Here is a 24,059-nt window from a genome sequence, read left to right as displayed (position 1 = left end):
AATTTTAATTGCAACTTGCATGGAAAATGCAGATATATCAAGACAGTTTATTAGAATAAATGCCAGCAGCCTTTGTGTTAGCACTGCAAAATTAATCAATATTCACTGTACCTTTTTTGTTTTAACTTGTATTCAGTGAGTAAAATGCCATGACCTACTAAAAGGCTTAGGCAGTGGGTTCTTTACAAATCAGTATACTTTTTCTTCAGTTCTCCTTTGTTGACTTTTACAACATTTACATTATTACACATAAAGCAAAATCACTTTAATCCCTCTTCTAAAATAAAAGGAAAATTTCTCAAATAATCGAATCTATTTGCACTCATAGAAAACGGCAAACAAAAATATCTTTGGATCTATTTGAGGCACAACAGGTAGTTCTCATTGAAGCAGGATATATTGGCGTGTCCTCAGAAACAAATAAATAACAGTCAGATATATATTAAGAGTGAAACAATGGATATCCCTGATGAGTTGGTAATTACACACTGGTGTTATGAAGACTAGGCAGTTTTGAGTCTAATTTGGGGGCATGAGAACTAATTAATTTAGGGTGCCCAGTCTCCTGAGTCTTTAGTCCTAAAGGAGCAAGCTTTGGCATTGGCCTCCATGACATGTTGGCCTTCTCTTTTGGAGAATCTAATATTGTACACCCTCCAGTTTTCATCTGCAGCAAAGGGGGTGGAGTTGGAGCATCATGTTTAACATGGCATACTGAAACACTTGTACAGTCGTCGCTGGCTGCTGCAACAACCTCTGATTCTGAAGAATTGGGAGGAGACTCTGACCCGAATATAACCTTAACAAGGTCATCTACTTTAGGAGGAATATCATCCATCTCCTCATCCTTTGAGCTAGGTGATGATATAAGATCCTCATCTAACTTTAGGAACAGAGGACTGAGAGAGCGTTCGTCATCTCTGTCCACATCCACCTCTTTATTAGTGAGCAGTTCTGTCAGTACATCTGCCTCTGTAAGACTTAAAGCTGCTCCTTGTGATTCAGAGGTCTGATTGAGGAAAACAAGTTCATCAAGCAATGACATTAGGTGTTCATCATCTTGCTCCGGTTTAGGCATATTTTCTTCATCAGTTGTTTGCTCTTTTAGATCTTCTTCTATTCTGACCTTGACATCATGCTCAGATTCTTTGGGTAAAACCTCTGGAAGTGGTTTGTCCAGGTGTTGTTCTTTTTCCACAAGTGTGGCTTCATTAGAAGAGGAAATCTGCTGCGCATCCCCTGCTGAAGAGTTACATGACTCCGCTATCTGCATAACTGCTGCATCTGGGGGTGTTGTGAGCAGCTTTTCTGACTGTACCGAAGAAACAATGCTGGAAATCTTGGGGAAGATTATACAGTCAACTGCAAATGAGAATAGAAGAATATTAACTTAATGTTTCATTAATCACTGTAATTTACATACTAAATTTAAAGCCTATTAATCATACACAATATTCCCTGCATTCTAATATAAATGGGTAGAAAAATGTAAACAGCTGCATTAGCATTAAAAAGATACCTGGTGCATTAACAGGGCTGCTTTTAAGTTGAAAGACTTGTGACTGCAATATGGGAAGTGGATTTTCTACACATAATAAATGGGAAATAGGAGGAAGCGAAATGGACACAGCTGCAACACCTTTTGAGTTAATAAAAGAAAAAAATATATTTAAATACAAAACATACATCATTAATGCATAAATATAAAAAGAGCACACTGGCATGGGTAAAGGCTCACCTGGTGTGGTTGATTGCCTTTCTCCTAAAGAAGTGGTTTCAATGGGCTGAAGGGGACGACTTATAGTAATGATCTCATTGCATGGTGCTGCTTTTGCTACTGGAATCACTTGAGAAACAAACAGACAAGAAAAAAAATCAGTAAAACAAGCTATTGAAGGCTTGTTCACACATGTACTTGCTGAAGTTAAAACTGTGCTGAGTGGAATTAGCAGAAATGCTGATACGAAGTGCAACATTATTGTAACTTAATGCTAACAGTGTTGTGACAATTAGGAGTACATATTTTCCCCGGCTATATTAAATGCTATATAGCACAATGTTGGCTGGTTTCTACAGTCTGAGGTTAACCCTAAGATTTATGTTTTTATAAATCTGAGCCACACACTGGCATAGATTCAAGTTGAAAAAAGATGAAGCATATAAATGTATAGCCAGATAATTTAATTAAGCAGAGGCATTATATAAACAATCAAAAACGTGTCATTCACAATTTAAGTTAATCCTTAGACAACCTGTATAGACTTGATTAAGTTTGACTAATAAGCACAGGTTATTGCCTAATTACATCTCCCTTATAGTACAAACCTTGATCATCAGGCAAAATCTGAAGCTTTTTGTGTGTCAGGATGTTGGGACTTGTTTTCTCACAAAATACTGGAAAAGGTGAAGGACATTTCCTTAGCTGTGGCGTGGGGTGAGAATTAGTTGGCTTGTCTGATTGACTGGTTTTGGCAGCAGTTATTTTCTGATTAGTGCTGACTTTTTCTGCTCCTTGGTCCTGGAATTTCAGATGTTTTCTTTTGCTAGTGCTAGGGTGTTCAGCTTTGCAATTGGTGCCTATTTCTTTCTGTTTTGTCAAAGCATTCCCCTGTGAATGATTGAGATCTTTTTTTGTAAGCTCAAGATGGGCATCATCTGCTTTGTCTTCAATCTCTAGAGATTTCTGCTTAGCAATAATTTCATCCAACCTCTGAGTAATAGATGCTTTGTTTTCCCCTAAGAAAAGAAAAAGAGCATTTACTTAAAGAAACCATTTTTCTTTTACAGGTTACCAAAACTGTAACGCTGGACATACCACTGTATGAAATAATGCTACAACTTATTTTATGGATATTTATCACAATGACTTTTAAATGGTTTTTTTCGTTTGTATAAAAGAAATTAAACAAAAAGCATGCCCAACAGATTTACTAAATGTATCACAAAACTGTGGTTATGCATCACAAAACACAAAAATGTTATCTAAAGTTAAAATGATTTAGTCACAAAGTGGTAGATGAATTCAAAAACATGTGAAATCAATGCACAAAAAGAAAATGTGAATATGAATTACCAGATAACTGGGCCACCATTTCAACGTAGTGTGCTCTTTTCTTTCTCAGTTTGTCCTGCATGTTCACCAAGCAATGTCTTTGCTTAATAAGAGTGTGAATTTCTTTCAAAGCCTAATGTTAATAATTATAATTGAAATAATTATTATAAATGTCATCATAAATAACAGAAAAAGGACTCTGACATTCTTTTATAAAACACACCTTTGAGAGTACTATTATTTTGGAAACTTTAGTATCTTCAATATTGAGAGTCTGCTGGAGATTGCAAAAACATTTCCTCAGTGTAATGCGTCTCTTCTTCTCATCTTTCCTCTTCCTCACTTTAAGCTGTATAAGGAGAAGGTGGGTAGCATTTAATATGTGCATATAATTAAAACCACTGGAAAAACAAATGTCATGCAGTGAAAATGGTAAAAACCTATCACACAACGTTGACTGTATAGACAAAAACATCTTATGATGAGTAAGCATTTCTACACACAGCACTTTAATATAATTACCTATACACCTATATATAATTAGACAATAAAAAAATAAAATAAAAAAAAATAAAAAAGAAATATATATATATATATATATATATATATATTTCTTTTTTATTTTTTTTTTTTACTTTTACAAATTATTTACATTGGGAAATTTTCAAATAAAAATAAAATCAGTTCATTCTAAATCAGACTGCTAGGACAGTCAAAATATAACCACATCAAAATATTGATTTGGTATTTATATTGCCAAATCCATACAATGCATTAAAAGACGTACCAGATCTTCATTTTCTTCATCTGATGACTCATTCAGAAATCTGTCAAATTAAGACAAAAAGAGAAAAAAACATTGTGATATCCTTAATATCATTATCCCTGAACTTTTGCTCTCTCTCAAGAGTGAAGATTTAAAGTCCATATAACCTTCACAATTTGGGCAAAATAAAGTTAGTTTATTTATGGCAAGGTTTTGGTATCTCTACAATCAAACAGAATTCTATTTTCATAATGTAGTTCCAGATGGAGACCAAGTAGAGTTTATACTAGTATACACAGACATTAAATATTGAAAGCTTTTGTCTTACCCGTCATGCTGTGTTTGCCCAAATAGTACAGGGCTTTTCTCAGCTCGCTCCTCAAATGTTTCAATATCAACCAGCTCATCATCCTTCTCAGTCTGTGAAAAAACAGACTGTTTCTCCTTATTCTTTTGTTTTTTAGAATGCTGAAAAGAAAACCGTGAGAAAGATTCAATGTAAGACTTGAATCAAAGTGAATCATTACAAAAGCAATTCATATTTAATAACATAGTTGCTTACAGTGCCTACACACAGATCGTCCCTGTCAATGGATGGGATGGAGTCAGTGTCACTGTACATGTCTGAATCTTCTGTTAATTCTGTGCACTCTGAATTGACCTCCACTTCCAACAGATGTGCTCCTTCTTCAGATTCCTCACCACTTTCAGTATTCTGGACAGCACCAATGGTGCCACATTCCTCAGCGTCTTTAACAAGATCCACATTTAGAACTTCCTTGAGAAGCATGTGATATGTAGAGCTGTTTGCAGAACCAGAGCTATCGCTAGAAACGTCAGCAGGATTTTCAGATTGTGTGCTTGTCTTCTTCATTTCAAATGTGTAGGAGTGGTCTGTAAAGATCACACTTTCAGGTGGCATTTTAGAACGATGGGAGTTTTCTTTCAAAGATTCCTTGGTTGGTGTAGAGCTGAAATAAACAGGGTTGTCTAATTTTTTGGGTTCTTGATTCTTAAGGGTTAAGAAGCTTTGAGAAGTGAGCTCTAATCCTTGATTTGCAGAATGACCCGCTGCAGAGTTTTGAGCTGATGATGCTGTTAATGTGATTCTTGGGTCTTCACCTGTTTTGTGCTCTTCCAAAATACTCAAAGTTAAATTTTTTAAAGTGTGTGTGGAAGAATCCTTGATTAGTTTTGGCACAATTTTTACTGTACTTTGTTTGTTACAAATTAGTAAGGTCTTTGGGCCCGGGTTAAGGGTGACTGGTTTTGTAGCAGTAGGAGAGCTCCTGCTTTCCATGACAGTGTCTGTGTTTGAGCTGTGTAATGGGGTCTTTTTCTGATTGTTTGTAGCAGAAGATGGAACTGTGAATGAATTGACAGTTGTGGAAGTTCGAGGTTTATTCAAAGAGATTGAGGTGGGTACATGTAAAAGAGTGGCTGTAAAAAAAAAAAAGGAAGGAAGTCAAACAGAAGATCATAAGCAATCTTGTTTAAAGAAAAAAAAAAAATCTTAATCATAAATTATAGCCAACATTTTGCTCTTTTCAACAAAATTCTCGTAAATAAGTAAACTTTTTATGATGAAATGCCCAGGGTTAAACCTGCCCAAATAAATGAAATTCTCAATATTTAATTTAAATAGAGACAAGTCATGCACTCTTACTTGTCTGAGGGCGTATGACGATGTTTGGATTAAGGGCCCTGAATTGGCCTAGAGGCATAAGATGGATAACTCGACCAGCAGGATTGCCTGCCTTAAGCATTACCATCTTCTGGCTTGGAACAGCTGGGCGAGTGGAAGTTAGAGGCTGCATCACTGCAATTCCACTACCAGTAAGTGCTACATTTGCTCCAGTATTACTGAGCACAAATGTCTTCTCTGTTGCAGCTGATCCAGATCCAGCTATTGCTATAACTCTTTGGATGGAGTCATCTAATAAAAAAAAAAATTAAAATTAAAATAAAATGTGTATAATATATATAAATATATATATATATATATATATACAGTGAGGAAAATAAGTATTTGAACACCCTGTTATTTTGCAAGATCTCCCACTTAGAAATCATGGAGGGGCCTGAAATTGTCATCGTAGGTGCATGTCCACTGTGAGAGACATAATTAAAAAAAAAAAATCCAGAAATCACAATATATGATTTTTAAACTATTTATTTGTATGATACAGCTGCAAATAAGTATTTGAACACCTGTCTATCAGCTAGAATTCTGACCCTCGAAGACCTGTTAGTCTGCCTTTAAAATGTCCACCTACACTACATTTATTATCCTAAATTAGATGCACCTGTTTGAGGTCGTTAGCTGCATAAAGACACCTGTCCACCCTATACAATCAGTGAGAATCCAACTACTAACATGGCCAAGACCAGAGAGCTGTCCAAAGACACTAGAGACAAAATTGTACATCTCCACAAGGCTGGAAAGGGCTACGGGGAAATTGCCAAGCAGCTTGGTGAAAAAAGGTCCACTGTTGGAGCAATCATTAGAAAATGGAAGAAGCTAAACATGACTGTCAATCACCCTCGGACTGGGGCTCCATGCAAGATCTCACCTCGTGGGGTCTCAATGATCCTAAGGAAGGTGAGAAATCAGCCCAGAACTACACGGGAGGAGCTGGTCAATGACCTGAAAAGAGCTGGGACCACCGTTTCCAAGGTTACTGTTGGTAATACACTAAGACGTCATGGTTTGAAATCATGCATGGCACAGAAGGTTCCCTTGCTTAAACCAGCACATGTCCAGGCACGTCTTAAGTTTGCCAATGACCATTTGGATGATCCAGAGGAGTCATGGGAGAAAGTCATGTGGTCAGATGAGACCAAAATATAACTTTTGGGTCATAATTCCACTAAACGTGTTTGGAGGAAGAAAAATGATGAGTACCATCCCAAGAACACCATCCCTACTGTGAAGCATGGGGGTGGTAGCATCATGCTTTGGGGGTGTTTTTCTGCACATGGGACAGGGCGACTGCACTGTATTAAGGAGAGGATGACCGGGGCCATGTATTGAGAGATTTTGGGGAACCGCCTCCTTCCCTCAGTTAGAGCATTGAAGATGGGTCGAGGCTGGGTCTTCCAACATGACAATGACCCAAAGCACACAGCCAGGATAAGCAAGGAGTGGCTCTGTAAGAAGCATATCAAGGTTCTGGCGTGGCCTAGCCAGTCTCCAGACCTAAACCCAATAGAGAATCTTTTTGGAGGGAGCTCAAACTCCCTGTTTCTCAGCGACAGGCCAGAAACCTGACTGATCTAGAGAAGATCTGTGTGGAAGAGTGGGCCAAAATCCCTTCTGCAGTGTGTGCAAACCTGGTGAAAAACTACAGGAAACGTTTGACCTCTGTAATTGCAAACAAAGGCTACTGTACCTAATATTAACATTGACTTTCTCAGGTGTTCAAATACTTATTTGCAGCTGCACCATAGAAATAAATATTTAAAAAAATCATACATTGTGATTTCTGGATTTTTTTTTTTAGATTATGTCTCTCACAGTGGACATGCACCTACGATGACAATTTCAGACTCCTCCATGATTTCTAAGTGGGAGAACTTGCAAAATAGCAGGGTGTTCAAATACTTATTTTCCTCACTGTATATATACACATACACACACACACACACACACACATACATACACACACACACACACGTGTAATCAGTAATAAATGTAATCAGCTGTGTAGATAATATGAAAAAAAGTCACTTCACAATCATACTAGGAACTTTATTACAATAATTATATTAAATAACATTTAATTTTCACAAACCCCATTTGCAGGACAATTTGGGCTTTTTTCTAAAAGACAATAACAAGAACTGAAATGTCCCTTCACGTACAGTATGCGCAAGTCATCCATGCCACAGCCAATTACCATGTCAGATTTTACACCTTTTATAATAATGTTTTGTATGGTATATTTTGTTTTTGTCATGAAAACCTCAAGGGCCATTTCCCCAAAAACAAGTTTAACATCTAACCATAGCACAAGTTGCCATTGTCTTTCAGTGCAACCTAAATGAACCTATTTTGCATTTCTAAATAGAATTGATGTATGGCTCTCTAATAATGTAATAGTTTCAGGTTCATTCTTAATGCAGAAGTGGACTGTGTTAGTTTTTCAAATACTCCCCCATGTGCCTATATTTAACATAGTAGTAGACTGAGCCTTTGGTGGATGCTCCTCTTATACCCAATAGTGATACCATTTCCCTTACCTGTTAGCGATTCAATCAACATTTCTGGAAATAGGGTTTATATAATTTGAATATACTTTATATGCCGTATTTTCGGGCTATAAGCCACTACTTTTTTTCCACGTTTTGAACCCCGTGGCTTAAACAACAAAGCTAATTTATGAATTTTTACTGGGTTTTTCCCGGTTTCACAAACTTTAAGCCAAAAATCTGAGCGACATAACATTAGACCAAAGAAATTTCCGAACGGAAACGAAAAAACGCACTTCACCTGTGTTCTGAACTGCACGGCTTTGGAAGAAAAGCTTTCACCGGGTGATTTTTAAACACACAACGATGCCAAAAAATAAACTCCCAAGAGAAATAGTTGTGAAAGGAAGGAGAAAGAAAGTGAACAATGACTTTCTTGGTAGGCTACTGTTTAGATACAAGCCATTGTAACGCGTTGAGTCTGGGTCATGGGATTGCTCGCTAACTCCAGTTGCAACAGAAATCATATAAGCACAGACAGGTTTCCAAAACTCGTGCTTTTTTATTTTGCTTGGCAACAGCGTTAAGGGTTAGTCAAAGAAACTTAGAAATCAGCTTAAGAAAATAATAAGGACATAATCCTCGTCTTGAACACACGCAGTAATACTGGAAAAAATCCAGTGGCATGCTATTCCCCAAATACCGCTATGCTCCTAAACACCGTGTGTAACATGTCTTTCGTTAAAGCCTTAATTAGTGTAGACTTATAGACAGGTGCGGCTTATTTATGTTAAAAATAAAAATATTTGTAAAATTCAGTCGGTGCGGCTTATATATGGGTGCGCTTTATTGTCCGGAAATTACGGTAATTAATTTATTACTAGTAGCAGTAGGTTAGTTAGTATTAAACATGGGCTAATGTGTCTGAAACGGTGCCATAAACTTAAAAGCTGGAGGTACCTATTGAGCCAGATGTAGCAGATGTTATGTTCGCCTTTTGGGGGACTCTGATTTTAAGAGACTCTGAAATGCCAGGAGATAAAGCAGAGATAGAGGGAGAAAAAGATGCAGACATTTTCAACTGTGCTCTGTAGTGGTAATGCACTAGCACTGGTTGTGTTTTGCTGCTAGGAATTTACACTACTGATCTCAAACTGGACAAAACGGTTCTCAACTACTGTTAAAAAAAAAAAACAAATGAAGAGGTCAATGTCTAATTACAATAAATATGTACATTTTAAGCAGCATTGGTTGGCCTGGGATTGTGCTCATTCAGTAACCAGGGTGTTAGTAAAGTAAATTACTGGTGAAGGATGAGGAGATGAGGAGGCATGGGGAGCAGAGTCTGTTCCAATTTATTTTAAAAGTGTTAAATAGCTTCGAGATCAGCACTCCATTGAAGCGCACTCAAGATTTTCCATTTAAGCCGATGTAAACCATACCTTCAACGAACCTTGCTTTGTGCACATGGGCATAGTCATGCTAGTACAGGTTTGTGTCTGCTAATAGTAAAGGAAAAATGTGATGCTAATGCATTCAAAGACATACTATACAATTGTGTTTGTGGTAAAAGTTTTGGGAAGAACCACATAAGCTGGAAATGTCAAGTGTCCCATTACTTATCTCAATATATGGGAATCTTTACATTAATAGAACACAGTAGGGAACATGTGTATATTCTAACCACTTACTATGGTATGATTTCAGAATATAACCAATGGCAATATAATATTGTTCTGTTTTATCTTTAAAAGTCTAAAAGGACTCAAAAAATAATCTGTGAAATCTTGAACTGTGGCCTACCTGTGGAATTGTCCAATGCAATGGATGAAGAAAGTGTGCTTGTAACAGTTGTTGAGGACACACTGGTGGGGGTGGTGAAAAATGTATAAGCAGTCTTTGTGGAGGTGGTAAAAGTTGGATAAGAAGGTTTGGTGGAGGTGGTACAAGCCATATTAGAAGTCTTGCTAGCTGGGATAGCAGCCTTAGGTTCATTTTTGTTTGCCACACACACTCTTCCTGTGATATAAGCAGCCAGTCTATTGGCAGGGTGCAAAGCCCCCATCTGGCCCAGTTCTAGCTTGGCTTGTGGATATAGCTTTCCATTGACCTATATAGAAAAATCATGACAAAAAAAATCAACAAAATAAGCTTGCTTTAACAAAAATATCACAATCACAAACCTTATATACAGTGGCATTATTAGATGGCACATTGTTAGAATATATTAATATATATTATTTGCTTTCACACCTATTAGTCTTAGATAAATTAGCATAGATAAATGTTAAGGAAATCAACTGAGCACAGAGAATGCAGATGTTGTAGTAAATAAATCCAGCTATAAGTAACTAATTTTAAACATTTTGTACCATATCCTGACATCATATTTCTGTTGCATAAAAGCAGTGTATTGTTTGCCAGCTAAAGAAAACATCATTGGGTTGAGTCAAGGACAAGATACATTACAAAAAAATGCACTAAGAATGTAATTGGACTTTGGTTATGTGAAGGGTCTATTGAAGTGTGAGGTATGCTAACCATTATCTGTCCCAGAGCACCAGAAGATTTTTTCTCAGCTTTTAGCAAACCAGCCGGAGTGACACAAGAGAGAAGTGGGAGGCCCTTCACCTCACTTTTTCCTATGGTCTCAATCAACTGAGCTTCCAGCTGCTTTATTCTCTCCTCCTTATTCTTTTCTTCACTTTTTTCTAGGTGGGGCTGACAGATGACCACTTTATATGTAATGACAGAGCCTTCATCTGTCTCCTTTATGGTCTTGGTTGTGGGTTGGATTTGGTACTTTCCAATCCAGAATGGTTGCTTCAGGCGGTCCTGGGCCATACGCTCACAGACTGTACGCAGAACAACATTCCTGCTGCCTTCTGATGGCCACTTGCACTTAGACACAATTTCCAGACGTTTCATAGGACCAGACTGAGTAGGTGGCCGTAGTTCCCCTTCCTCTATCTCTGTAAACAAAAACAAACAAACAAAAAAAGAAAAAGATGGTTCAGTAAGACATTTTAACTACTTAAACCAGAACACAAATGGCATTGCCTTATTTCTTTAGAATTGTTAAGTTTCATTAACAATCCTTGTACACAAACCTTGCAGTGAGTCCTGTGAACTGAAGTCTGGATGACCTTCCTACAGACAGAGAAAATCTAAATCAGGTCTAGGTCCATGATTAAGAATTCTAAGAAATGCATCTCTACTAGTATTACAGTCTCACATTTATCTGTCTTTGTATACAAGGAGACAGCTTCATCCCACAAAATGGCCTCACACGAGCACAATCCAGACTTTCTTGATTTTTGCCTCGGCTTAAACCTTCCCCTTCAACCTGAACACAAAGTTTTAGAAAGAACAGAATGTTTTATATTGAAAGTTTAAATTACATATAAAATATAAAATTTCATCATGTAGTGTTACACAGGAATGTTAAAAGGTTTTAAAATACTCACAGTTTTAACAGCTTTTCGTTTAGGTGAAGGATGAAGAAAGTTTTCCATGTCTTTTTGCAGATCTTGTGATATTGTTTGAGGGTGAAGAGGCATTGAAGGATCAGGAATATAAAGTTGTTCTGAATCAGAGTCATTTTGCTGAACCCATAATTGTTTTACATGAAGGACTGGCTCAGGTGCTGCATCTGGCCCTGAAATAACTAAAGAAAAACAACACAGCAAAAATGATAAATTGAATATGAGTACTTTTCAGTCACCTCCAACTGGATCAAAGCATACTTACTATAAGATATACGGTTTTTCTTCTTTACTTTAGTTCCATTTTCTTCTGCATGACTTATAGGCGAGGACCCCTTTGTGTCCTCGTTTTTCAAAAGGACTACTCTGCGTCGAAGGCAATCACAACCCAACATGCACTCGACTTTGCCACAATGATGCTGACGTCTCTCCTGAACAAGACTAACACATACACACCCTAACCGGCAAAAGTCATTGAGGCAAGGTGGTGCACGTCGTTTTATGACAGTAGAAGGGCTCCCTCCCATTATACCCTAAATCCAGAAAAACAGACAAAAATAGAGGGATAGTGAAAAACTAAGAGGCATAATTTGTATAGCTATTAGTAAAGAATGTGATTAACACCACTATCTTTAGCTTAACACACACCTCTGCTGTGACAAGACAGGATAAAGCAATGTCTGCCCGTTCCATGGTGATGTATGTACGACGCTTCCCCTCCCAGACTGCACCATCCTCCACATCCCTTAGTTTTACTAGAGTTTTGGGTAGACTTGAACTGCGTTGGTTAGAACCAGAGGTACTAGAGACATTCGGTCCTTCAGAAGCCCCTGACACACTGTCCTTAAGAGGCTTCTTAGGTGAATTTTGTGAGGCCTTGGATCTCTTTATAGTTGTTATTTTGCGAGGTTTTTTGCTTTGGGACAAGCCAGGGGCAGCAACCGTCACTCTAGATTCTGAGTTTGATGTATTAGACTTCATGGATTTCTTTGAAGATCTTCCTGACAATTTCTTGTCCATGCTGGAAACTGTGTTTTCGACACTGGATATTTTCCTCTTTGACAAAACATTCTTGTTTTTTGAGGTCAATGCAGTTTGTCTGGATGTTGCAGAGGGCTTGGAGAGTGTGGTTGCTAATGGAAGTGTCTGCTTTTTTAAAACACTGTCAAGTGTACGAACATAGCTCACACTCTTGGTGGGCAGCTGGTAGGCAACAGGAGTGACAACAGCCTGCGTGAAGCTGGCAGCACGCTCATCAATAAGCTTGCCTTCACTTTCCAAATATTCATCAAGCATGTCACTACAGAAAGCGGAGAGGTTCTTCTGTCCTGTGTCCGAGGTCGTGGTGGCTAAACAGAAACCTTCGAATTAATTATACACTAAAGTAACCCAACAGGCTCACGATGGCAGCAAATTAATGTAACTACAAAATAGTAATATAATTTACCTCCAGGAACAGATGAACTTGTGGAAAACTTTTCTCTCCAGCCTTTAATTTTAGTGATGTCAGTGGTTTTCCCCGTTCTAGAAATAAATTGAACTGAAAAGAAAAATAGTAACCCTAAGCAAAACCACAGAACTTTTTGAACTGCTGATAATCACAGAACACGTTTCATAAATTACTTTTAATATTCTGGTAGCAGATATAAAAATAAAAAATTAATTGTTTCACTTACCTTGTGATGAGCAAGTCTCTGAGCTTCCCTCGGCTAAGAGTACAGGTGGAGGAATAGGTAAGCATACGCCCAGATACTGTAGATCAATAGATAGCGTAACATCCAGAAGGTTTAGCTTCAGACCAACTGCAAGATAAAACACTTAAGATTTATATTATAGCTATAAAAACACATACAATGCTGTACATGTTCTACAAATTCTGCTTAAGGCTCACTGAAACCACACCAGAATTGCAATGCAAAATAAAATCCCTTTTGCACTTGGCTTTTTTTTTGGGGTGCAGGCAACTGAATTCTTCCACTAACATTTTTATAATTTCTTAAAGAATCACATAAAAAGGAAAGCCTATTGTAAACAAACAAACAAAAAAAGCACATTCGTTTGAAAGGTCTTTGTATGTAGCTGTATTTTGTTCTAAATCACTTTCACTCATACAGTGACTTGCATTATCAAAAGCTACAGGAGAAGCAACTGCTGGTGACTAGATACGAGAGTGTCCTTTAGCATTAACCTTAAATTCCCTCTAGCAAATGCTTATGTACACAAGTTTAAAACAATTAAAAGCTTAACAAAAGGTCCTTTTGCTAGTGGTTTCAAAACAAGTTGGACATATACCTGCTTGCAGAACTGGGTGAATAACCTGTCTGTATTTCATATTTTTTAAATCACGCAGAAGGACCTTTTCAAGTTCATCAATGCTTTCCTTTTTATCATGGACTTCACCTGGGACAAAAACAATTACAAAATAAATAGAACTGAACATCACCTTACACAGCAAACCACAATTTCATTCTTAATTTCCTACCCTTAATGTCTTCTGTCATTTTCGGTAAAACTTCTTCTTTAGCTTCATCTCCAAGATGAATTTCTAGTGCTTTCTGTTTGCAAACAATATTTCATAGCAATCACTACTTTGGTTATTATAACATTATTCTTTTTTTAGGACACCACACATTTCCTAACATGTTTAAAAACATGATCTTAAATATAGAACAAACAAAAACTATTGAATTACCTTTGATGTGAAGGAAACAAACAATTGACCCTCCACATCTTCAAGGTTGGGCTGCATTGGAACAGGAATTAGGCTTTCTATCACCTCTGTATTTTCACTCATCTTTGACTTCCCACATTTCTTTTGTTTCACCTTGTATTTTTTGCCTTTACTAGTCTTTCCGAACTTTTTGAATTCCTTTGGTGTACTAGGGTTGGGAGAAACTACAGGGCTGTTAAACTCAGTAGTAACACCAACAACCGTTGGACCTGGGACTCTAAGTGGTGGTGTTCTTGTAATAAATTTCTGGGGTACTGGGTCAGCTGCCTGTAGTAATGGTCTTGGTCTATCAAGTGATGAGCAAAGTGGAAAGGGGTCAAGTGACTTTCTTGGAGGTATGGGTCTATCAGAGAACATGCTAGGTGGAAATGGGTCAGGAGAAGAAGGAGCAGATATGCATGGAGAGGATGGCGCACAAGATGGGGTTTTAACCTCTGGAGAAGGGGACCGTTCAACAGAATTGGGAACGGTGTCAGGGCATGGGACTGTACTGAAATCTTGACCTGGTTCTGGGGTGGATTTGTCTGAAGAGACATTACTTTGCAGAAGTTCATTATTGGAAGCATCAAATGTGACCGCTGTATGACCATTAGGTACATGATCAGAGGAAGCATCTAAAATAACTGAGACAATTTTAGTATCAGGTGTAGTGTTTGGTGTAGTGTCTGTGTTAGGTTTAAAATTGTGTGCAAAAGCAGAGGTAGTATCAGATACTTTCTTAGGTGTGGATAGTTGCTGAGTATCAGGAGCAACGTTTGCTCTTGAGCCAGTTAAAGAATCAGTAGCAGGATTTGGTGTTGAGACGGTTTCATGTTCTGTGCTTGCTACTGTACATGTTAAAATGGATGACGCAATGGTTGGAGATGTTGGAGAAGCTGCTGGTTCAATGCTGAACTGGGTGATAAGTGAGGGGTTACAAGATGCTGTGGAGGATGGCAGGTTTTCAGTAACTGAAGTATCATGAATTGATGAATCAGTCTTTGACCGCAAACTGCAGGCTTCAGATTTTGCCTTTGGTCTGCTGGGTCTTGTTTTCGTCTTCAATTGCTGTAGAAACAGAGCAAGTAAGGGGAGTGGAACAGGCTCAGCCCGTTTCTTCTTTACTTCTCCTCCACAGTCAAGAGGTTTAACAACACTCTGTGAAGCTTCCTCAGTCAAAGCTGCTGTTTCACTCAATACCGTGTCCACATTTTCATTTAAGGGTGTGCTTGAAATAGCTTTGTTTAGCTTGCACTGTATGCTAACTGCAGAAAATGACTTTGTTGTATTTTTCAAGGTAGAGGAGTCTGTGTTTTTTGAAATTGATAAGGTTTCATATTCCTCATTGGTATTATCTGAGATTGAAATGTTTTCGGATATACAGTCCATAGATGCAACATCCATATTCTCTTTTGAAGTCAGACTTTCAACAACCATTTGCTCATTATTGCCATTAGGGTTTTTTTCAGGGGGTATCCTTTTCATCTTAACATGAGCACCTTTAATCAGTTCAGACAGCCCTCCTGGCCATGGACGCTTCATACTGCTGGCAAAATCAGAGAGAGCACATACTTACATTTCATAAACTTACAAACAATACAAATAGATCAGAAACTAAAATGTTTTAGTAAACAGCCGTGGCTAAAAGTTTTGAGAATGACAAGTTTCACAAAGTCTGCTACCTCAGTTTTTATAATGGAAATTGCCATATACTCCAGAATGTTATGAAAAGTGATCAGATGAATTGCAACTAATTTGCAAAGTCCCTCTTTGGCATGAAAATAAACCTAATAACCAAAAAAAAAAAAAAATGTCTACTGCATTGCAGCTCTGCCACAAAAAGACCAGCCGACATCATGTTAGTGATTCTCTCATTAACACAGGTGAGAGCGTTGACGAGGACAAGGCTGGAGATCACGCTGGCATTCCGATTCAGTTAGAGTAACAGACTGAAAGCTTTAAAGGGAGGGTGTTGCCTGAAATCATTTTTCTTCCTCTGTTACCCATGGTTACCTGCAAGAAATGTGGGCTTTCTTCATTGCTTTGCATAAAAAGGATTCACAGACAAGGATATTGCTACTAATAAGATTGCACCTAAATAAACCATTTATCAGATCATCAAGAACTTTACAATAAGGAGAAAGGTTCTTGTAAAGTTCAAAGGGCACCATGACCGGCTTCTAAAGTTGAGTTAGCTGATCGGGGCACCAGCAGTGCAGACCTTGTTTAGGAATGGCAAAAAGCAGGTGCGAGTGCATTTGCATGCACAGTGAGGCGAAGACTTTTAGAGGATGGCCTGGTGTCACGAGGGGCAGCAAAGAAGCCACTTCTCTCCAGAAAAAAACATCAGGGACAGACTGATCATCTGCAAAAGGTATAGAGATTTGACCACTGAGGACTAAGGTAAAGTTGGTAAAATTGGGCAAACCTTTTAAAAATGTGGCAGAAACGGGCTTCCATACAATACAGAAGATGCTGCGGAATCAAAAATTGAGGAATGGGGGGAAAACAGTGAGGGTGCGAGATGATGATTCAGGCCAAAGATACAGTTTCCAAAGTTCTGGATAATTTTAGACTGATACAAAGAAAACACTGTACAGTGAATTTACTGTATTAAAGTCATTTTAATTTGATTTTAATATTTGTATTTATAATTTTATTTACACATTTGCATTTTGCAATTAAATGCACTAAATATGTTTAGTTTTTTTTATATCAGCAATACAAATTTTACATTTTCTAAAAAGAAAAATTACTGGTTAATTTTAAGAAACAATATTTTTTCTTGTATATTCAGTCTTGCTATTTAATAAAGAAAAAAGCACTTATCTGATTATTTGATTAATCAATGGAGCAATCAGTAGAATACTAGGACAACAATAGAATATTACTAAAACAACCTATAGCTGCAGCCCTAGCTCACTCACAATTTTGCCTAAGAACACAGCCATGGATGGTACAGAAAATGGTACATCATCTTCCAAGAGCAGCTTCTTCCAACCATCCAAGAACAGTTTGGTGATAAACAATGCCTTTTACAGCATGATGGAGCACCTTGCCATAAGGCAAAGTAATAATTAAGTGGCTTGGGGAACAAAACAAAAAAAATGGGTTTCCATTTCCAGGAAACTCCCCAGAACTTAATCCTATTGAGAACTTGTGGTCAATCCTCATGAGGCAGGTGGACAAACAAAACCCCACAAATTCTGACAAACTTCAAGTGTTCATTATGCATGAACGGGCTGCAATCACTCAGGATGTGGCCCAGAAGTTGATTGACAGCATGCCAGGGCGAAGTTCTTGAAAAAGAAGGCTAAACATTGCAAATATAGAATCTTTGCATAAACTTAATGTAAATGTCAATAAAACCCTGATACTTATGAAATGCTTGTAATTATACATCAGTATACCATAGTAATAAGATACACCTTTATTCTAATATCTAATAAAAAGATCTAAAAACATTGAAGCAGCAGACTTTAGAAATGTAATATTTGTGCCATTCTCAAAACTTTTGGCCACAACTGTATTTCAAACACTACAAAAATAAAATATAATAAAGGTAACATTCAATAATATAAGCATTTAAAACTGTGCTGGAAGGTTGAAAAGAAGTTAATCTTACATTTACATTCAGAAGTATTTTTTAGTCTATACTAAATGCATCCTGATACTGGTTTAGAAAATCACAAACTAATTATCATTTTGGGGAGCTACTTGTGTAGGAAAAACACAAAAACTATGAAGCTGCTTTTATTGCACAATCAATGAGTTTGTTATAAAAAGGCTTCCACTATTACTTATGTAGTTTTAAACGGATCCAACGCAAAATGTGACATTTTGGGACTTTTTGGAGTTGCCATGTACTATGTTTCTCTTGAATAAACTGTTCCATACAATAAACTGTGAAAATGTAGCCCATTCAGGAAACAAGTAAGATGATGTAATGTATTAACAATTACTGATTACAGCATTTTTTCAGCATGTCAGGCAAGTGACAGATGCACAGCCTTAAACCTATACAAGGGTTTGCTAAAAAATGGTCCAAATGGCAAATGGGAATACAGTTCTTAGTGTTAGTTATTTAGTAGGAAACAATCAGATAAAAGCATTCAGTACAATAATTGTATTTTAGGTTCATTTATATTACAATTATGGCAGGTGAACAGGTAAAACAGCTATTCAGTATTAATGCAGGTCAATACTCAAGTGCAATAATACAATTAAAACATTTCCAATTTCATATTGCTTTTAATGTAATAACATGAACATATATTCAACAGCTAACCTATTTGACACAATGTTCCTCATGAAGGTAATTTAAGATAATCAACTCTATAATTTATTATTTTTTTTTTTTATAAATATTTGTATTTAAACCTGAAAGAAAAAAAAAAGTAACACTCACCTAGGACTCTCAAGATCAACTCTCCTGGGACCATCACAATGAACAGATTTGAGGTCACCAGTGGTAGTGACTTTTTCTGTATTAATTTTAGCAAACAAAGTTTTAAGATTATTCAAGGCTGTAGCCTCCTTGGTGGATTTGACCTCACTCTCCAGTTTCTCAGTGGAAGGTGCACTCTTGGGCTTGGTACATCGGGAGTTGCTAGCTTCATCTCTGAAACCTTTTGCAAAAGGGTTGTAATCGATTTTGAGCTGGGTGATGGACAAATTCTGGTAAGCTGTGACAGCAAAGAATTCTGTCTGAGAAAAACTAAATGTAATAATGTCAGGGCTATCTAAGTGAACGACATCCACAGCTGTATCTCCAGGAATAATGTGAAGACGGGGAATGTACCGGTGCATAGAGTTTATGATGATATGGCCATCTCGGTCCAAAGGGTTATTGGTAAGTTTAAGTTTATAAAAGGAAACAGGATTTTGCATCCAGTCTAAACCAGTAGCAGGTGAGTCGGGATGTACAAAGGAGCGCAAAATATGTAGGTCAGCTTTCCCGTTGGTTTCCCATCGTCTGTCACACCATTTGTAGCGGTAATTATCCACTGGTTGCATATCCATTACTAAGGTATACCGCTGGAAAGGTTCCAATCCAGAGATGCGGAAACGACAACAAGGGAACATTCTACGCCCCTGCTTGGTTAGAATCATCTCAGTCTGACATCTGAAAAACTCATTCCACATATTATTGTTGTCCAAGGTGACTGTGATACCTTTGCATGTAGACTCTGCTGGCAAGTTACATAGCTGGTTACTGGTGTTGGAAGCTGCCATACCTGACAGAGACATAGATGATACTTTATTAAAGTTTGCAACACATGAGCCAATAGTGGGTTGTGTCAAAGGGACTTCTGTACTAGCGAACAGAGTTTGTTTATCCTGCTTTCCACCACCAGGATGTAGCTGGTTGACGACAACAAAGAGAGAACAAGCAGATGTTTTAGGTACTGTAGTCGTAGTCGTGCCCTCCTGACGAAGCACCATTATGGCCTGGTTATGTGGAATGGCCATGTGACTGCAGAGGTCATCTGAAGCACCGTGGTCTTTTACATCAGGTCACGTCTCATCTTTTGGCATCCTTGAACAACAAATTACAAATATATCTAATAAAAAAAAAATTAAAATAAAAAACGTAAGTAAAATATTAATTACATGCAGATGTCTGCATAAACAAATAAAAAAAAAAACAGTTCTTAAAATTTGATTACCTAAAAGTTAAAACAATGCTAACTCTATAAATATATAAATAATTTATCTCACGTCAAGTGCCATTTTACGGTTTAAGAACTCATCTTTATAAATCGTGGAAATTTCACCAAATTTCACCAAAACTCAACAAGTTAAGTTGAGTTTTGCGTTGACGTGTCCACACTGTCTGCAGTATGGATATTATTTCTTGCAATAGTCAATGTGGCCAAAACAATCAGTTTTTGCAGAAGTGCTAAATACAATAATCGGATCAACATAAATGGTGAAATTATAACACATTTGGAGGAAATTGCACTACCCTTTTTCATATATATATATATATGAGCTGTGAGTGAGAGAAGAGAACACCTCCCTCCCACCAGTAAATAGTCAAAAAATTTCCCTTGGTTCACAACCATTTGAGTTTTTCATTATAACTCATGATTTTGATGGGTTAACGTTAATGTCTTACGCCAATTGGGAGCCAATATGTTTCTCCATTTTTCCTGTTTCTGTGCAAGCTAATCAGACTAGTGTCGTACCAGAATACATCCCAATGTGATGTCTTAGATTACCAATCAGAAAACAAAGATAGGACACACTAGACGTTAGATGAGAGAAAACCAATGCAATACAATAGTAGCCCTACTTAATTTACTTGAAAGCTGGACAGATATAAATAGAAACTTGTAGCCTGGTTTTAAGTTTTTCTTTTTGAATGAGCACAATCAAAACAGCAGTAATTAAAACACCACAGAGGCAAACTTTTACTAAGTATATATAAAAGTGAAACCACCACAAGACTTCCATGAGCTGAACATTTGGCAAAACTAATTAACCAGACCACAGGGGACCTCAGTCATAGAAATAATCAAGAACTTAATGGCAATAGCAAAAGAACAACCAACGCAAAAACTACACAAAGTGGCAAACTGTAAGCCACCCCTGGGTAAAAGACATTTAAATTGTGGAAAAAACACATCGAAAAGCAGAAACATGGACACAGAGAATGGTCATAATTAAGAGAAGGACGAATAAAGCCAAATACAGGCCTTAAAGAATTCTGCACTCTTAATCTATGTCAGCTTTTAACTCAAAAATTCTACACTATTACCATTAACCATCAGAATGGAAAAAATGTGATCTTGGTGATTCAGACTGTGGCTTAATTGCTGGTACCAGACAGCAGTTTGAGCATTTCTACTACTGCTGATCTCCCGAAACATTATGTAAAAAAAGAATCCAGTGAACAGCATTCAGTAAATGAAAACACATTGTTGTTGGAAGAGGTCAAGGGAGGATGACCAGACTGGTTTGAGCTGACAAAAAGTCAAATATCCACTAAATTGTCTTGAGCAGAATGTAATCTCAGGATAATCAAACCTTGAGGCCAGTGGGCTACAACAGTAAATGGTGTACTGTCTTGACAATTTTCTAACATAACCAACTTCTTAGGACTGGCTCAGATTGACTAACCCTAACATGTATCAGAACAGCTGGGCACCCATTGCCCTGCTGTTGGTTCACTGCTTTTCGGTTCTTGTACCACTTTTGGTAGATGCTAACCAATGAATATTGTCAAAGCTCTTTCAGAAAATCGACAAAGATACGTCACTGTAGGTATTTCTTTCTTCAAATATGATCTAATAAATTAATGCAGGTTGTACTTTGTCTAAATGCCTTTAGAAATGCATCTTTATTCTTCGTTTTCAGAGCTGTGCAGGCCATTGCATTTTCTTCTCTGTCAAATTGTTTTTCTTGCTGCTTTCAGGGCATCCTGCAACTCTTATGCGTGACCTTGTTGTCTTCGCCCTCATGTTCCTCATCATTAGTGAGAGGGATTAACTTAAGAGTGTTCTGTTTAATTATGTTGCCTATGAAAACTTTAAAAAAGAAGATCCTTCAGCATGATATCCTCCTAAAAAAAAAAAACTAATGGCAAGATCTATACAATGACACCAGATGCAATTTCCATGAGAACTTTTTTGCAGTATTCTTTCATTTAACTTGCATAATCGCCAGTTCCACTAAATAAAACAAAAGAGCATCCACACTAGCACAAACTAATGAACTAATCAAGCTAGCAAAATACTGCCCAACGATACAGGAATAAACATTATCTGTTCCTCAGTCAACATATGGTCACTTGGGTGCTCATTGCGACATTACAGTAAACCATTACATGTCCCTCCAGTATGTTTCACCCATAATCACATGCTGTGCTTCAATCTCTTTGTTTACTGAGCCTAGCAACCAATCTAAGCGTATTTACATGGTTCTACTCTCGATGCAAACCTTAGGCTCACATCCCAGCTCTTTGCTGGAAAACATGGTTTGGTTGACACACAACTGGTCTATTATAATAACTGGTACTATTGTCGGTTGCACCAGTGCACACTTTTCCCTTCGTTCTAAACTTTCTTGGCTTTATTCACAATTAGCAAAAGTAAGTAATTCTAAGCATAACATCATCCCATATGTCTTGTTCCAAACTCTACCACTGCTTCTATCTCCCTGCTCTTGATATAGTTGTTTTGGTGGTGCCATGACCAAAGACAGCCTCCTTTCAGAAATCTTTGACAGACCTTTAAAATGTACTACTTTATATTCTAAAACTCCATTCAATTTCTGGTGTCTTCATTAAAAGTTTCTATACATCATTGACATGCAAATTAATTGTCTCTTCTAGGACTTTCTGAACATGCCTCATCTACTTTCCCCTGAAATTGTTTAACGTTTGATGAAAAACAATGATGGCCATGTGTAATATTGACCCTAACCTGTAATGTTTTCATAGATGTGATATTTTTGTGTCTTTTACCGACAGAATTTACTTATCATATTTTCTGCTGCAGGCCAATTTTCTTGCATTACACCAGTTTTCCTGCGTGCGTATGATCATCTCTAGATCGCATTCTAACTGATTGCTCGCTTGAATGAATTCACATATGAAAATGTGTTTGTTTTGGGGCCTACACAGCCTGTGTTCCCGTGAATGCATGAGGTTAGCAAGCTAAACTTCGACTGAGAAAGGCCTACATCATCGCACTCAGGCCCATGGGCTTTATCTACTTAAAACCGTGCATCGTTTCGCCTCGAAACACTTTCGCGCGTGACAAACAGCCATACACCTACAACGTCTCGGTGTCCGCGTGAACAAGAATGAAGTTTCAGTCACCTCGGAAACATGGATGTCGAGTTATTTCGCCGACGTCGGACGCCTCTAGAAGAGGCAAGACGAGGGGACGTGCGGCGCGTGCACGTCGACCAGCGACTGTCGAATGGCGGGTGAATCAGACGCGAGTGTGCACAGTGAAGCCACGCGGCCGAATCATTCCACGAATAATAGCGCGCACAAGCCCGTATCGAAGTGCGTCTCTGCTCAAAGAAACGTGCGCGACGCTCGCCTCCGACAAACGTCGTCCGTTTTTCCCCCGGGTTCTAATCTCCCCCCAAAAAACCTATATCTATTATGCCGTACGTCTCACCCTCGGACTCTGCGTGCGCGTTACGCCGCCCTACGTCACGACATCAACAGAACAGGCGCGTTCACGCGTGCTACTCGCGCGCAGCCTCGGCGCCACGGCACGTTGCTGGAAACAGCGAGACTGCGCATGCGTTTACTTAACACTTCTTCAAACGTTCTCTGTCGGGATAATAATGGACTTTTACGTGTTTTGTGTTCACCCTGGACGACCAAACAGCTTTAGGAACATCTAACCAGAACTGATGTATGCCGCGTACCAGTCGGGTTAGCAGTCATGGGGGAAAAACGGGCTGCTGTTGTGAGTGAGGTTGAGAGCATCCGCCGAGGAGACCGGAAGAGCTGGGAGAACGAGCGCCGGGGAAACAGAATGGCCCTCGGTTGTTTATCTTCCGACCATTTTAATACGCCATATTTATATAAACTAGAATTACACACGCTGCTATGAAAGTATGTGCAGTACATTTTACTCAGTGTATTGCTACTGACACGATAACGATTTATGGAGGCAGGAAATAGCTCGAATTCACCCCGAATATAAATAGATCTCGTTACAGTAGAGCATTGCGATTCTCCTGTCATTGTGTATGCTATTGTACCAAAAAGGTGTTTTCTGTCCTATTCTGCTTTTGCTGGAAAAGCTTTTCAAAAAGCTGAACGATAACTTACCATTGGCAAAACTGGTCTAGAAGGGTCTAGTGGGAAAATGGGTTCCATGATGC

General features: G+C 38.0%; 1 protein-coding gene across 11 annotated transcripts; it reads right to left on the bottom strand.

The window, feature by feature from the left end:
- Positions 1-30: 30 nt before the first annotated feature.
- Positions 31-24,019, bottom strand: mgaa (MAX dimerization protein MGA a). Of its 11 annotated transcripts, none has more exons than XM_083544963.1 (24): positions 23,032-24,019; positions 18,613-19,768; positions 14,187-15,750; positions 13,977-14,049; positions 13,787-13,894; positions 13,171-13,296; positions 12,942-13,034; positions 12,143-12,843; positions 11,760-12,027; positions 11,477-11,676; positions 11,245-11,355; positions 11,120-11,159; positions 10,551-10,981; positions 9,813-10,119; positions 5,485-5,754; positions 4,381-5,258; positions 4,147-4,286; positions 3,840-3,879; positions 3,276-3,401; positions 3,074-3,185; positions 2,326-2,736; positions 1,739-1,846; positions 1,520-1,639; positions 31-1,362 (listed from the first exon to the last, which is right to left on the bottom strand). In XM_083544963.1, exons 2-24 carry the CDS (start codon positions 19,674-19,676, stop codon positions 482-484), a joined length of 8,172 nt encoding a protein of 2,723 aa, XP_083401089.1. In that variant the 5' UTR covers positions 19,677-19,768; positions 23,032-24,019; the 3' UTR covers positions 31-481. The 11 variants fall into 11 exon arrangements, with proteins under 11 accessions (XP_083401089.1, XP_083401090.1, XP_083401096.1 ...); XM_083544964.1 differs by having other exon boundaries at positions 3,074-3,128; XM_083544970.1 differs by having other exon boundaries at positions 14,187-15,747.
- Positions 24,020-24,059: the final 40 nt, after the last annotated feature.

This window comes from Silurus aristotelis (genome assembly GCF_946808225.1).
Source record: "Silurus aristotelis genome assembly, chromosome: 6".
Lineage (NCBI taxonomy): Eukaryota > Metazoa > Chordata > Actinopteri > Siluriformes > Siluridae > Silurus > Silurus aristotelis.
The sequence above is the reverse complement of the archived record's forward strand: the minus strand, read 5'-3'. Positions and strand labels throughout refer to the sequence as shown.

Bases quoted from the DNA above. Each gene is read 5' to 3' on its own strand.
- mgaa (XM_083544963.1), bottom strand. From the start codon at position 19,676: ATGGCCATTCCACATAACCAGGCCATAATGGTGCTTCGTCAGGAGGGC. The intron at 3,880-4,146 runs GTAAGACAAAAG...TTAATTTGACAG, and splicing joins GGGCAAACACAGCATGACGG to ATTTCTGAATGAGTCATCAG. The intron at 2,737-3,073 runs GTAATTCATATT...TTCTTTTCTTAG, and splicing joins AATGGTGGCCCAGTTATCTG to GGGAAAACAAAGCATCTATT.